A 14,668-nucleotide genomic window follows, 5' to 3' on the forward strand; every position below is an offset into this window, starting at 1 on the left:
CAAGGGTTGTTCTCTTCTTTGGGTCGGGACTTGCAAGTTATTCTCGTTATCCGATTTGATCTGGATATTGCATTGATGTCTCCCTGTGGGTCTGTTTTTTATATCAGACAGGGTGTTAAATTCTCGGTTATTGTTTGTTTAAACAATTGGGGGCTCGGACCTATCTTCACCCTGGTGCTTCTGGTTGCTGAGGCTTCACTCAGCGTTTTCCCTTGTGGATCCCGTTGCAGGTGTGACCAGACTTTTAGGCTCTAGGGCTGGTTCGGGGTTCCCCAGTTCCAGGAAACGTGGGCTATGACTTTTACTCTGACTAATTGACCTGGTCATGATTGGCATGGTTTTCTAAATTTCTAAATGCCGATGCTCACTGGGCTTGACTTACCACTTAATGGTCGGTTTCTCTTGGTCAGCTTGCTGTAGTAACCTTCTGGATTCACTGCTCTGCAGGCAAATGGGTTTGCAGTGTCACTGCGGCAACTATTGCACATTGGATGTGTGTTAGCAAGCAACATTTTTAGGGGGATTCCTTACATGTTCGTTTGCGTTGGAGGTATGATCTCTCCTTTAGTCTGTGGCGTCGTGTCTGTGGGTAGGTGCTCTGCCTTTCTGGCCCCATTCTTTTTCTTAGGGTGGGGGCTTATTTTCCTCTTATGGAGGTGTGGTCCTTTTCTTTGGAACTGAGATTTAACCTTGCAGAGAGGGGTATTCTCTCTGGGTTTTTACGTTCCATCTGAAGTCTTTCTGGCTCCGTGTTAAGATTATGTTGGGCCCTTTGCTAGATTCCTTTGGGTCTACAGCCTTGTCGTCTGTTCCTAAGGAGTCGGGTTGGCACCTGTGCTCTGTTGGGATGGCTGTGGACATTCCTCTGCTCGTTTTTGAGCTGGTGTTGGGGTTTTTCTGTTCCCCTGTTCAGACCTGCCGACGCTTGGGCTGGCCCGGCTGGGAGTAGGTTCTGAGATGCGTTCACATCCTTTCGGATCTAGGTTGGCATAGTTGCTAGCTCCCTGGGTTTGCATGCAGGAGGTCCAGGGTTCCAATTCACCTTCTAGTTCTGGTTGTAACCTCTCATTCTTGGGGGTGCAGTGGGCCTCGTTGAGGTTATGTGCTTCCTCCTTTGGAGACCTATGTGTAGGTCTGGCGGCTTAGATTGCCTAGAGTGTGCTCTCTGTCTGGGAGTTTTCTTTTTGGCAATCTGTTCTCTTGTTGGCCACTTTTTACTTCTCAGCAAGTATTCTTCTGTGTCATCCTGATGATGGCTGCGTGTTCTTGACTCAGGGTTTTTTCGTCGGGGTCTGTTATTCGATTTTTGTGTTGGAATACTTCAGTATTCTACATTCTGACGATGTGAGTACTCCATCTTCAGTTGTCTTTTGGTGCTTTGCACAATGTTGAGAGAAGAGTTTCTATGTTCCGATCCACAGTCCTAAACTTCTGGTTTCTGCCTGGTCTGGGCGTAACCTCCCTTTGTTTGTCAGGACCCATTTGAGTCTTTGTGAGCTGGATTAGCTATTGGGGGTTTTCCTTCTAGGAATTTTGTTGTGACCTTTTTGGTTTCCCTTCGATTTTTCCTTGCCCTATCCCTTTGGGAGTTTAGGCTGGTGTTCCCTTTGTTAGTGAGGTGTGAGTGGTGAGGGACCGACTGTTGGGCGACGTTGTCTCCTGGAGGACTGTTGGCTCAGTTGAGTCTGATTTTGTGGTCTCTAGCTAGGCTTCTGGACTATCTGTGGGTCAGTGTCCTTGGGGCTTTTCCTTTTCAAAGTTTTCTTGGCTTCGGACGAAGCAAGGTTTTTGTTGGGTAGGGGTTCAGGCTTGGTGCCCTCAGAATGGGCCGCCTATTGTTTCCTCCCGTCTTGGCATTCAGTGTCCTCTGTGGCTTGGGTATTGTTTTCAAAAAGGAATTAATGCAGCTGTGGACTCTTTCCATTTACGAAGAAAAACTTAAATTATGCTTACCTGATGATAATTTTCTTTTCTTCTGATGGAAAGAGTCCACAGCTCCCCATCCATATTTTTTATGTAGGGCATCGCTATTTATTCTTCTGGCCTTAACCTTGCAGAGAGGGGTATTCTCTCTGGGTTTTTACGTTCCATCTGAAGTCTTTCTGGCTCTGTGTTAAGATTATGTTGGGCCCTTTGCTAGATTCCTTTGGGTCTACAGCCTTGTCGTCTGTTCCTAAGGAGTCGGGTTGGCACCTGTGCTCTGTTGGGATGGCTGTGGACATTCCTCTGCTCGTTTTTGAGCTGGTGTTGGGGTTTTTCTGTTCCCCTGTTCAGACCTGCCGACGCTTGGGCTGGCCCGGCTGGGAGTAGGTTCTGAGATGCGTTCACATCCTTTCGGATCTAGGTTGGCATAGTTGCTAGCTCCCTGGGTTTGCATGCAGGAGGTCCAGGGTTCCAATTCACCTTCTAGTTCTGGTTGTAACCTCTCATTCTTGGGGGTGCAGTGGGCCTCGTTGAGGTTATGTGCTTCCTCCTTTGGAGACCTATGTGTAGGTCTGGCGGCTTAGATTGCCTAGTGTGCTCTCTGTCTGGGAGTTTTCTTTTTGGCAATCTGTTCTCTTGTTGGCCACTTTTTACTTCTCAGCAAGTATTCTTCTGTGTCATCCTGATGATGGCTGCGTGTTCTTGACTCAGGGTTTTTTCATCTGGGTCTGTTATTCGATTTTTGTGTTGGAATACTTCAGTATTCTACATTCTGACGATGTGAGTACTCCGTCTTCAGTTGTCTTTTGGTGCTTTGCACAATGTTGAGAGAAGAGTTTCTATGTTCCGATCCACAGTCCTAAACTTCTGGTTTCTGCCTGGTCTGGGCGTAACCTCCCTTTGTTTGTCAGGACCCATTTGAGTCTTTGTGAGCTGGATTAGCTATTGGGGGTTTTCCTTCTAGGAATTTTGCTGTGACCTTTTTGGTTTCCCTTCGATTTTTCCTTGCCCTATCCCTTTGGGAGTTTAGGCTGGTGTTCCCTTTGTTAGTGAGGTGTGAGTGGTGAGGGACCGACTGTTGGGCGACGTTGTCTCCTGGAGGACTGTTGGCTCAGTTGAGTCTGATTTTGTGGTCTCTAGCTAGGCTTCTGGACTATCTGTGGGTCAGTGTCCTTGGGGCTTTTCCTTTTCAAAGTTTTCTTGGCTTCGGACTAAGCAAGGTTTTTGTTGGGTAGGGGTTCAGGCTTGGTGCCCTCAGAATGGGCCGCCTATTGTTTCCTCCCGTCTTGGCATTCAGTGTCCTCTGTGGCTTGGGTATTGTTTTCAAAAAGGAATTAATGCAGCTGTGGACTCTTTCCATTTACGAAGAAAAACTTAAATTATGCTTACCTGATGATAATTTTCTTTTCTTCTGATGGAAAGAGTCCACAGCTCCCCATCCATATTTTTTATGTAGGGCATCGCTATTTATTCTTCTGGCCTTAACCTTGCAGAGAGGGGTATTCTCTTTGGGTTTTTACGTTCCATCTGAAGTCTTTCTGGCTCTGTGTTAAGATTATGTTGGGCCCTTTGCTAGATTCCTTTGGGTCTACAGCCTTGTCGTCTGTTCCTAAGGAGTCGAGTTGGCACCTGTGCTCTGTTGGGATGGCTGTGGACATTCCTCTGCTCGTTTTTGAGCTGGTGTTGGGGTTTTTCTGTTCCCCTGTTCAGACCTGCCGACGCTTGGGCTGGCCCGGCTGGGAGTAGGTTCTGAGATGCGTTCACATCCTTTCGGATCTAGGTTGGCATAGTTGCTAGCTCCCTGGGTTTGCATGCAGGAGGTCCAGGGTTCCAATTCACCTTCTAGTTCTGGTTGTAACCTCTCATTCTTGGGGGTGCAGTGGGCCTCGTTGAGGTTATGTGCTTCCTCCTTTGGAGACCTATGTGTAGGTCTGGCGGCTTAGATTGCCTAGAGTGTGCTCTCTGTCTGGGAGTTTTCTTTTTGGCAATCTGTTCTCTTGTTGGCCACTTTTTACTTCTCAGCAAGTATTCTTCTGTGTCATCCTGATGATGGCTGCGTGTTCTTGACTCAGGGTTTTTTCATCTGGGTCTGTTATTCGATTTTTGTGTTGGAATACTTCAGTATTCTACATTCTGATGATGTGAGTACTTCGTCTTCAGTTGTCTTTTGGTGCTTTGCACAATGTTGAGAGAAGAGTTTCTATGTTCCGATCCACAGTCCTAAACTTCTGGTTTCTGCCTGGTCTGGGCGTAACCTCCCTTTGTTTGTCAGGACCCATTTGAGTCTTTGTGAGCTGGATTAGCTATTGGGGGTTTTCCTTCTAGGAATTTTGCTGTGACCTTTTTGGTTTCCCTTCGATTTTTCCTTGCCCTATCCCTTTGGGAGTTTAGGCTGGTGTTCCCTTTGTTAGTGAGGTGTGAGTGGTGAGGGACCGACTGTTGGGCGACGTTGTCTCCTGGAGGACTGTTGGCTCAGTTGAGTCTGATTTTGTGGTCTCTAGCTAGGCTTCTGGACTATCTGTGGGTCAGTGTCCTTGGGGCTTTTCCTTTTCAAAGTTTTCTTGGCTTCGGACGAAGCAAGGTTTTTGTTGGGTAGGGGTTCAGGCTTGGTGCCCTCAGAATGGGCCGCCTATTGTTTCCTCCCGTCTTGGCATTCAGTGTCCTCTGTGGCTTGGGTATTGTTTTCAAAAAGGAATTAATGCAGCTGTGGACTCTTTCCATTTACGAAGAAAAACTTAAATTATGCTTACCTGATGATAATTTTCTTTTCTTCTGATGGAAAGAGTCCACAGCTCCCCATCCATATTTTTTATGTAGGGCATCGCTATTTATTCTTCTGGCACCTTTTACCCGGATATTTCTTCTACTGTTCCTTGTTCCTCGGCAGAATGACTGGGAGATGAGGGAAGTGGGAGGAGTATTTAAGCCTTTGGCTGGGGTGTCTTTGCCTCCTCCTGGTGGCCAGGTTCTTAATTCCCAAAAGTAATGAATGCAGCTGTGGACTCTTTCCATCAGAAGAAAAAAAAGTATCAGGTAAGCATAATTTAAGTTATTATAAAAACTTAAAAAAAAGCAAAACTCATAATACAACAGAAAAAAGTTAACACAATAAAAACAGTGACAATCTCCTTAGTAGAACATAATATTATTATGAATTCTGATTTTTAGAGCTGTGCATAGCCAACAAATTGGTTTGTCCAAATTTTTCGTTAGCCTCCTACTAGCATGGCCGGGGCTATGTGAAGAAGTGGAGCAGGATAGTGCGACAACACTTTTTGACTTAATACTGAGTACTGAATTGTCTAATGTAACATATGATCATTGGCAAAACAAACCAAATATATGCCCTTGTCATATTGGATGTCATTAGAAAGTAATGTTATCAGATACATATACTTAAAGTTAAAAAGTTAATAATAAGTACTATAGCACTAATACAAATTAGTGAAATTGAAAACCCCAAAAAACACACATGCCTAGTATACTGTAAACTAATGCATTACTGTTTATGCTATAAGATCTGGTTAATACTGGCTCATGCTAGTAAAGATACTAATCACAATTACTCTCAAACATAATGGCCATAAGAGAGCCAAATCTATATAAGAGTAGGGATGTCATGATTCCTTCTGATATGGTAGCTTGTGTTGGCTCATATAAATATTCTACAGAAGAATACCATTTTGACATATTTCAATGATTGCTTAGAAATGCTCTGACACTGGGGAATAGTGACCTGGCAGACATGACTGTGCTAATCTGCAGCATTCAATAAGAGAAACTTTCTACTAAAAAAGAAACGTGATAATATTCCTCAGGTCTTAAGAGGCAAATGTAGTTTTTTATAAAGTTCTTCTGATTAGATGATACACCTTTCTGTGTTTGTGACTGCAGGTTCTTTGCTTGCACTTGTGTATGGGATTACATGGGATATAAGATCATAAAAAGTCATAATCAATTTAACTGAATAGCAGTGACTGAGGGATAACCAAACAGAGAGAGGTGTTTGGTTAGAGGCCATCGAGTTTTGCCCTAGCCTCAAGCCCTTGAGCTTTTTGAAACTTTAGCATCTCCTTTGTTGCTATTAGACCTAGTGAGATATAATGTAACTGAGAGTTTTCTCAAATAATTAAATAAACAAGTTGTATTGAATGAGCTGTACATTTGGATTCTTCCCCAGACACTGTGGTCTATGTACATTGCCTATAATATATGTAACAAACAAGAACATTTATAACCACTTTTCACTAACTACCTAATGTAAAGAGTGGCTGTATGGGTCATACAAAATATAAACATTTAGATTTTGTATTCGTATTTTTGTATAGCTGTGTATTTAGGAATGACATAATAATTTATCATTTTTATTTTGTATTTTAGTTATATATAAATTGGATTTAGAAGTAGCAGCATGTAGGCTAAATAAATGCATGAGTATGTTTGAAATCTTTTACATCTTTCACCATTTGTTATACAGTGTGTTTGTCTGGCAAATCATTGTTCACTATTGAGCTGACCTTAAGTTAGTTTATGGTGCTATGTTGACCTCACATCCTTTTTTCTTACTGTTCCTGATCTTTATTCACATAAAGTGGCAATCTTCGCCTGTTTTTTGGACTTTATTTTTGTGTGTGTGCTGTAATGCTCGTGGGATACTCCTCTTTTAGACCAAACTCAGCCAGTAGTCTTGTTATCCCGGCATCGAGCCGGAATGATAGGGAATATCCCAGAGCAGAGAAAGTTAGTAAGATGAGGAAGGCAGCACTCACCACAGGCAGGACAGGGGCAATGGCAGAGCAGTCCAAGGCAAATCACTAGAATGGTCAGACAGGCAGGCCATGGCAACAGTAAAGCAATCTAAGGGCAAACCACTAGAATGGTCAGGCAGGCAGGGTTTGGCAACGGTAAAGCAGTCCAAGGGCACACCACTAGAATGGTCAGGCAGGCAGGGTTTGGCAATAAAGAGGCAATCCAGAACAATAGGGGTTAATAAGCAGAGTAGTCAGACAAGCAGAGTTCAGCAGCAGTAATCAATCCAGCAATTTAAGGGTTAAACAGGCAGAGTAGTCAGACAAGCAGAGTTCAGCAATTTAGGGGTGAAACAGGCAGAATAGTCAGACAGGCAGGGTTCATACACGAATAGGCTAATTGAAGCAACGATCTATCACACCCAGGAGCACAAAAAGTAACACCTATACTTGGGCAGTGATAGATTGTTGTGACAGAACTTACATAGGCGCAGGATTCGTACCACAGGCGTCAGGACTGGCATCAGGGAGAGAGAAGTGTGCGGCGATGACGTCAGCGCCACACGGATCCGGACCCGACACAACCCCTGGCAACGAGCAGGGAAGGAGACACTGCTCCCCTAGCAACTGCTAGAGCGGCGCAGCGTGACATAGCCCCCTTCTCAAGGGTTCTCTCCGGGAACCAGAGTTGGCCTCAAAGGATGAGCAGCATGGAATCTGGAGACCAAAGAAGGAGCATGCACATCACGGGAAGGAACCCAGGAACGATCTGCCACAGAGTAACCCTTTCAATGTATCAGATACTGCAGTTGTCTGTGCCTGTATCTGGAATCCAGGATCTTAGCTACCTCATATTCAGGGTCACCATGGACCAGGAGCGGAGGAGAAGGAGCTTGGAGCCGGGTATATCTATTCTTGATGTAAGGCTTCAGTAGTGAGATGTGGAAGACTGGGTGTATGCGCAGGCTTTTGGGCAAGGCCACTTTGTAGGCAACAGGAGACAGTCTTTTCAGGACTTTGTAAGGGCCGATAAACCTAGGCCCCAATTTGTGACAGGGTTGACGTAGACGAATATGTTGAGTAGAGATCCAAACACATTCACCCACTGGGATGGCACGTACAGAAGCTCTATGACGATCAGCAAACTTCTTCTATCTAGAGACAGCTGAATGTAGCTGAGAGCGAATACGTTGCCAATGAGTGGTGAGTCCAGTGACGTGTCGGTCTGCAGCAGGAACCCCAGTGGACTGAGCAGAAAGAGGGAAGACACGAGGTTGATACCCTGCTGCGGCTTGAAATGGAGAACATCTAAGAGAAGAGTTCCAAGGAGTGTTTCTTGCCAGCTCAGTTAGGGATAACAACTCAGACCAGTTGGTATGGCAAGCGTTGACAAAGGCTCTAAGGTAGGCTTCAAGATCCTGGTTTACTCTCTCAGTTAGTCCATTGGTCTGAGGATGGTAGCCAGAAGACAAGGAAACAGTGATTCCAATCAACTTACAAAAGGCTCTCCAAAAGGTAGAGATGAACTGTGGAACTCTGTCGGAAACAATATTCACAGGAATGCCATGAAGTCGTACCACATGCAAGAGAAAAAGAGACGTTAATTCTTGGGCACAAGGCAGTTTGGTTAGGGGCAGCGGCGGCTCGTGGGTTATTCAAATGGGCGTTCACAATACATGAACTGGGGTTAAATACCTCTCTTTCTCTCTCTCTCTTTCTCTCTCTCCCTTCCCTCTCCCCTCCCTCTCTCTCCCCTCCCCCTCTCTCTCTCTCTCTCTCTCTCTAACTTCTCTCTCTCTTCTCCCTCTCTCTCCTCTCTCTCTTCTCTCTCTCCCCTCTCTCCCTCTCTCTATCTCCCTCTCTCTCTCTCCCTCTCTCTCCCTCTCCCCTCTCTCTCCCCCTCCCCCTCTCTCTCCCCCTTTCCCTTAATTATATTGAAAGATTCACAAGGTAATAGAAGTGTGTGTCCTACAACACTTTCCTTTAAACCAACATTTGTGACACGGTCTATCTAAGTGACAAAATTAAGGGTATCTTAATATGTGTATTATTATTGCATCATTGTGCAGATTTTGCATGAGGCATTACTATGCACATTTGCTGAAAGCAAATGTGCAGATTATCTTAAATAAAATAAATGTACATCTTTGTAATGATGACTAACCTAAAACATTAAAATTAATAACATGATTCATTGTTTACATACAGAGCCGTGAATAGAAAGGGCGCAGATTTGCGCATGCACAACAGGGTCGACTCCAGAACGAATGAAATGGGGGGGCGTTTTTTTTTTTCACAAGGGGGCACGCATTTAAAAAGCATGTATGAGAGTCAAAATAAGAGCAGACCTATCAAGTAGTTGTCGCTTAGATAGTTGGTAACAATGTTGTACTAATCCTATTTTCTTTTGTCCACATATTTGTGCCTTCTTGCTTTAACCCCTTAATGACCACAATATACCCTGTATGTCACTGGTCGTTAAGGGTTTTTTCAGGACATAATAGCACAAGTCTAGCAAGAACACGCTATTAATGCGCTCCCTCCAGAAGGCTTTGTGGAATAGAGCAGTCTCAACGCTGGTGGCAAGACCACGGTATAAAACAATCAAGTCCCAAAAAAAGGCCAGCGACATACAGGGTACGTCGCTGGTCCTTAAGGGGTTAATGTTTCTTTTACACTAAGGAATACATTATATGTAAATTTTATACTGTTTGATTTGTTATAGTGGATTGTCTGTATGTATATTCTAATCCTCAATAAAAATATTTTAAAAAAATAAAATAAAAAATAAAATAAGAGCAGACCTACTGTGGCAGTCCAGGGGTTACATTTATCAGATCTCTGGCTGTGCAGGAGTTAGATTTGTTTATATTTCTGGAAGTGCAGCGGTTACATGTGTCATATCTCAAGGAGTATAGGGGTTACATTTATAAGATGTCTGGTAGTGCCGCAGCAGTTACATTTACCAGATTTATGGCAGTGCAGGGGTTACATTTGTCATATCTCAGGAATGTCTCCCACATATGACACAGCCAGTGGACACTGTTTGCATGTGTAGCTCTACCAATGACCCTACTAATGATCAAATAAGCTTTTATGTGACAATAAGTTTGAGTGCCAAGCAGTACATTACTTGTACAGATATTATTAATGATATTTACCAGCACATACACAGTATATACAGTATGAATATACACATATATATATATATATATATATATATATATACTGTATATATATATATATATATATATACACATACATATACACACACTATATATATATATATATATATATATATACACACACACTTCAGCTCCGTAGTAAGTGGGCTAGCAGGAGGAGGGGCAGTGCAAGTCCTAGGTTAACTGTGAGAGCACCAGCAGGGAAATGCAACTTTATTTGTTATCTGGTTGTAAATAGAGGAGAGTAAAGAGATTAGCCGGGCTCTCCTAAGTGGCGGATCTCCAGGGTCCAGTGGCCGCAAATGGTTTATGCGACATTTGGGACTCTGGACGTTCTGTCACTTTTAAAATGTTAAAAAAAAATTAAATCACTGCTTTTGCCCTGGGGGGCACAGCATTCCATTTGGGTGGGCATTGCCCCCCAATGCCCCCCTTGGAGCCGACCCTGATGCACAATGCTTCTCTTTACTCTGCATAGACTACAATGAATCACTCAATCTGAGCCGTGAGAACTGAAGTATGGAACGCATGCCCAAAGGATCGGGTTTTTATTGTTTTTTTTTTACATTGATTCATGTCAAAATGCCACAAATCTTATTGGATAAGGGCAAAAACGTCATATGAAGAAAAAAAAAGTCTTAGCGTCGGGGTGGTCGGAGCGGTTTTATAGCAATTACAAAAGTAAGTTTGCAAATTGCAGTTTTTCATCAATGAAACTACTATTATTTTTTCGATTTACATCTAATGAGAGAAAAGTGAGGTTTTGAATTTACCATAACTTTAAGCAACTTTCAAATAAGCATGGGTTTAGCTTTGTCATTGTATACCCCTATCATTGTACCCAGTGCTATGGAATTTGGCGGCACTATACAAATAAATGATAATAATAATAATAGATATATGTCATTATTTTGGTTTGCAAATGTGTCAGGATATATGGCAAGCACATTCTGCTGTAATGTACCGGTATTATTAAGTAGTACTTGCAGCTTGCATATAATCTTCTTCAAGAGGGTGGATAAAGTAAATGTAAATGGCCTGATATTTAACCAGAGCAGGTGGTAGTTAAACAATGACATTTTTACTTTACATTTACCTTATTTACCTAAATTACCTTTGTATCTCATTACTGTCCCTTATGTGACACAGAGTCACAGTTCTTATGATTCAGGAAATATGGTGTTCTTGTTCCCAGAGATCTCCAGCCTTAAGGAAATATGGTGTTCTTGTTCCCAGAGATCTCCAGCCTTATAATGACATGGCAGCATTCACAACAATCCAAATTGACAGTATTTTTAAAAATCAATGAGATTATTTTACAGCAATGAGCTAGATTATATCCCAGTTGTAATCTTCATAATTAGTTATAAAAGCAAAGCTTACATGGTTGTCTATTTGTGTGACTTTTCTTCAAAATACTAGATTGTGATAATGGCATAAGATGTCCAGTAATGTCGCATTTCCTCATATGCCTTGAATTTCAGCCCAAATATCCAATTTGTTCAGCCCCTTACACATCCAAAAGAAAAAAAGAAACAAAAGGGACACCACAACCAATCACAGGAGAACCTTGTAATAGCAGAACGAAGCAAAACTTCTTCCTTTAAAGATCAGCCTGATGCAGAGAAGTCAAGAAAAAACAATTCATTTAGTGATGGAGACATTAGAAAACAAGGTAAAGTACACTTTAGCAATTTCATTTTCGTTAATAAAATTGATTAAAATGTTGATGTAACCTTGTGCGTAACTCACTCCGTTCATAGTGTTGTTTAGATGTCCCAGCAACTGATGTAGTTTTCTATTGGCATGTTTGGCTTTTTTTTATGTACTATGCTTTTTTCTCCTAGAACAGGGATAATGAACCTATAACACTAGTTTCCAAAGTGGCACTCAAAACAAATTTCCAATAGATGTGGAAAACAGCACATCCTTTGTTGAGGGGCACGGAATATTAGACTTGCCAGGACCACTTGAACATCAAAAAACAACATGATTCCAGCCTCCAAACTTAATAAAAGACCTTTATTTCTTCATGCAGGGTCCCTTCATAGACTCAAAACAAATTTGCTAGCACTCTACCTTTGAGGAGCTGCCACTATATTGATTGGTTTCATTGGCTGCAAATTACAAGGAAATATAACTTAAATATTTACTTAATTATCCTCCATATTTTTGAGAATTTGTTTTTATAAGCTATTAACAAGTTTGGTCACACTTTCAAAAGGATTTGCCACTCTTGCCCTAGAAAGTACATTTACTACTTTAATAAGATTAAACATTTTTTAGCAGGGCTAACATCTCACAAAAACCTGTATCATCCATGTAACCTTCCCCCCCCCCTTATCACTCTTCTAAATTAGCAAAGAACACTGGTATTAAAAAAAATGGTACTAAATTGCAAATTTAGGAGATTGAAATTGGGTTAATTATATAGCAATGAATAGACTTGCAGAGCACCCCTAGCACCCACTTAGAACTATCAATGGTCGCAATGATGGAAAAGTGACATCAACGTTTTTGCACTTTCCGTTAGAGATTATTAAGACTGTCTTAAAACCAATAGAAGCATAAACTGTCCCCTGACAACAAGAACAACACTAATGAGCTTTCTATTGGCTTTTTTGTATTTAATCTTTTGAGAAGGAGTTAGACTTCAAGCTCTGTAGTTTCGCTGTAATGTTTATAATGTTTCCTACCATATTATTATGTCTCTTCTAACCCCTTGAACTAACTGTTTGTATTTTTCAAGTCGCTTTACTTAGCATCTATTAACGAAGGGCACCAATGTTGTCTGGTTGTTACATTTTCTCTAGTTTTCTCTAATTTCATGCAGCAGAGGAAACATAAAGGAAAATAAAATCGACTGAGGTCAAGGAAAGTTAATTGACTCCACTGCATGTCTTAGCATGTTCCTTGTTGTCTGTTCATTTATTTTTGTTGTTTCACATGTAGTACCAGATGCATCATTTTAGTTGTATCAGTCTGAGATAAATTATCTTTATCTATCAGATGGACAAGTGTTGTATTTATTTTACTGGAAACTCTTAATTATGTTCAAAAAATAAGAGAAGGAGAGTCATTTTCAAAATAAATACCAAATCACTTTAACTAAAGGGCAGAAAAAACATTTTGACTCTAGGGTAGCCATTAATTTGATGTATATTAATTAAAAAAACAACAACAACATATATATATATATATATATATATATTAAAATACACTTATAATTATAAATTGCTAGAAATAGCCTTTTAATTGGTGTAGACTGTTGAGTAAGATAAATGTCTGGGATTACCATTGGTTAGGGTCTTAATCCAAAGTTTTTTCAATGTAAAGTAAATATATGTATATTAGAATTTATTGAAAAAGCCTTGAATATAAAAATCCATAGAAAACATTTTGTATCTCTCACATTTATCAAAGGCCGGGTGGACGAGGTTCGCTGTCTTGAACCTCATCAGCCCAGCCTCACGGCAAGCAGGCAGCAGTACGCTGCCCACAGTTAATATTGCACAATTCACTGATTGAGCAATGCAGTCCCCTGCTTGTGCACGGCCAATTGCACACAAGAGGGGGCTGTCAATCACCCCAATCTGATTGGATCGGGATGATTGCTCTATGTCACCTTAAGTGTTGCAAATAGGTTAAGTAGTAGATATTTATATAGATATATAAGTATAGATATATATTTTACAAAACAATAATCATATATATATTTAGATATCTATTTAAAAATTAATAGAAAATGTTCTTCTATGTGAAGAACATAGGAATGAAAAGTATTCCTAACACCTTTGGGTTAGTGAGTGAGCAATAGCTAATAGTTTTGTTTTTTTTCAGCCCGCCCCATAGAAGTCTATGGGGAAAATGTGTTAGCGTGGTTGCAATATCCAAAGTCCTGAAGTTAGCATGCCTCAGTTTTTTGCTTGTACGTTAACTTTTTACTTGGAACTTGTAATACCTGTGCTAATGTGGCTGCAATATTTTTTTCCGCTGAGTACAGTTAACGCATGAGCAGAAAAAAAATTGCGCGCTACTTGTAATCTGGCCCTAAATGGGTATTGTGAATCTAGTGGGAATTCATGTTTATGTGCAATGGATAACCAAAGTTGATTTATTCAGCAAAGTGACATCCATTAAAAAGACTGTATTAATGTACTCTTTAAGATGGAACAAAGAAAAATGAATAAATGCAACACCCCTTTAAATTAATGGCTACATTCTTTCATTTTCCATAATAACTTATAATGTCAGCATAAATGTATTTTTTAAACAAGCCACTTGATTTAAAGGGACATTAAACCGCTAGGTATAACTACAGTAACACTCACTACTCACCATGCTATCGTTTTTCCTCTTGCGTCTGCAGCTCTCTTTAAAGCCAGTCTCTTATTTTAACCCTTTACAAGTGCTGGTTGGTGAAGTTATGCATCTTGCACACTGGGCACCGCCATCTTGGAATTTAAATATGTTCACACACTGTTACAGGAGAGTTAGTGATATTGTTGTCTTCTTGACAAACCGTATTGTTCTCTTTAGTTTTTAGTGCACAATACAGTACACCTTTGCAGTGGGTACATTGTTTTTATTATTCCCGAGGCCTTTTTATATTTGTTATGTAACTTTTAAACTGTATAAAAAAAAACTGCAAATATGTAAAGCTTCTGTTTTCTGATGTGTAAGCTAACCCAGTGTGCAAGGTACAGCTGTGAAAAGGCAGTAGCATCACTAATCTGTGAAAGCAAACTGCTTCTATCACAGGATGCAACAATAAGCACTACAAGATGGCGGCACCCAGTGTAAAGATTCAGA

At 41.1% G+C, this 14,668-nt stretch overlaps 1 protein-coding gene across 1 annotated transcript in view; it reads left to right on the forward strand.

The window, feature by feature from the left end:
• VWA3B (von Willebrand factor A domain containing 3B) overlaps positions 1-14,668 on the forward strand; it is a 486,211-nt gene that overhangs the window by 268,698 nt on the left and 202,845 nt on the right. The window contains exon 21 of the mRNA XM_053707714.1: positions 11,341-11,531. Within this exon, the coding sequence (XP_053563689.1) occupies positions 11,341-11,531 (191 nt within the window). The remainder of the gene's footprint in view (positions 1-11,340; positions 11,532-14,668) is intronic.

This window comes from Bombina bombina, chromosome 3 (genome assembly GCF_027579735.1).
Source record: "Bombina bombina isolate aBomBom1 chromosome 3, aBomBom1.pri, whole genome shotgun sequence".
Lineage (NCBI taxonomy): Eukaryota > Metazoa > Chordata > Amphibia > Anura > Bombinatoridae > Bombina > Bombina bombina.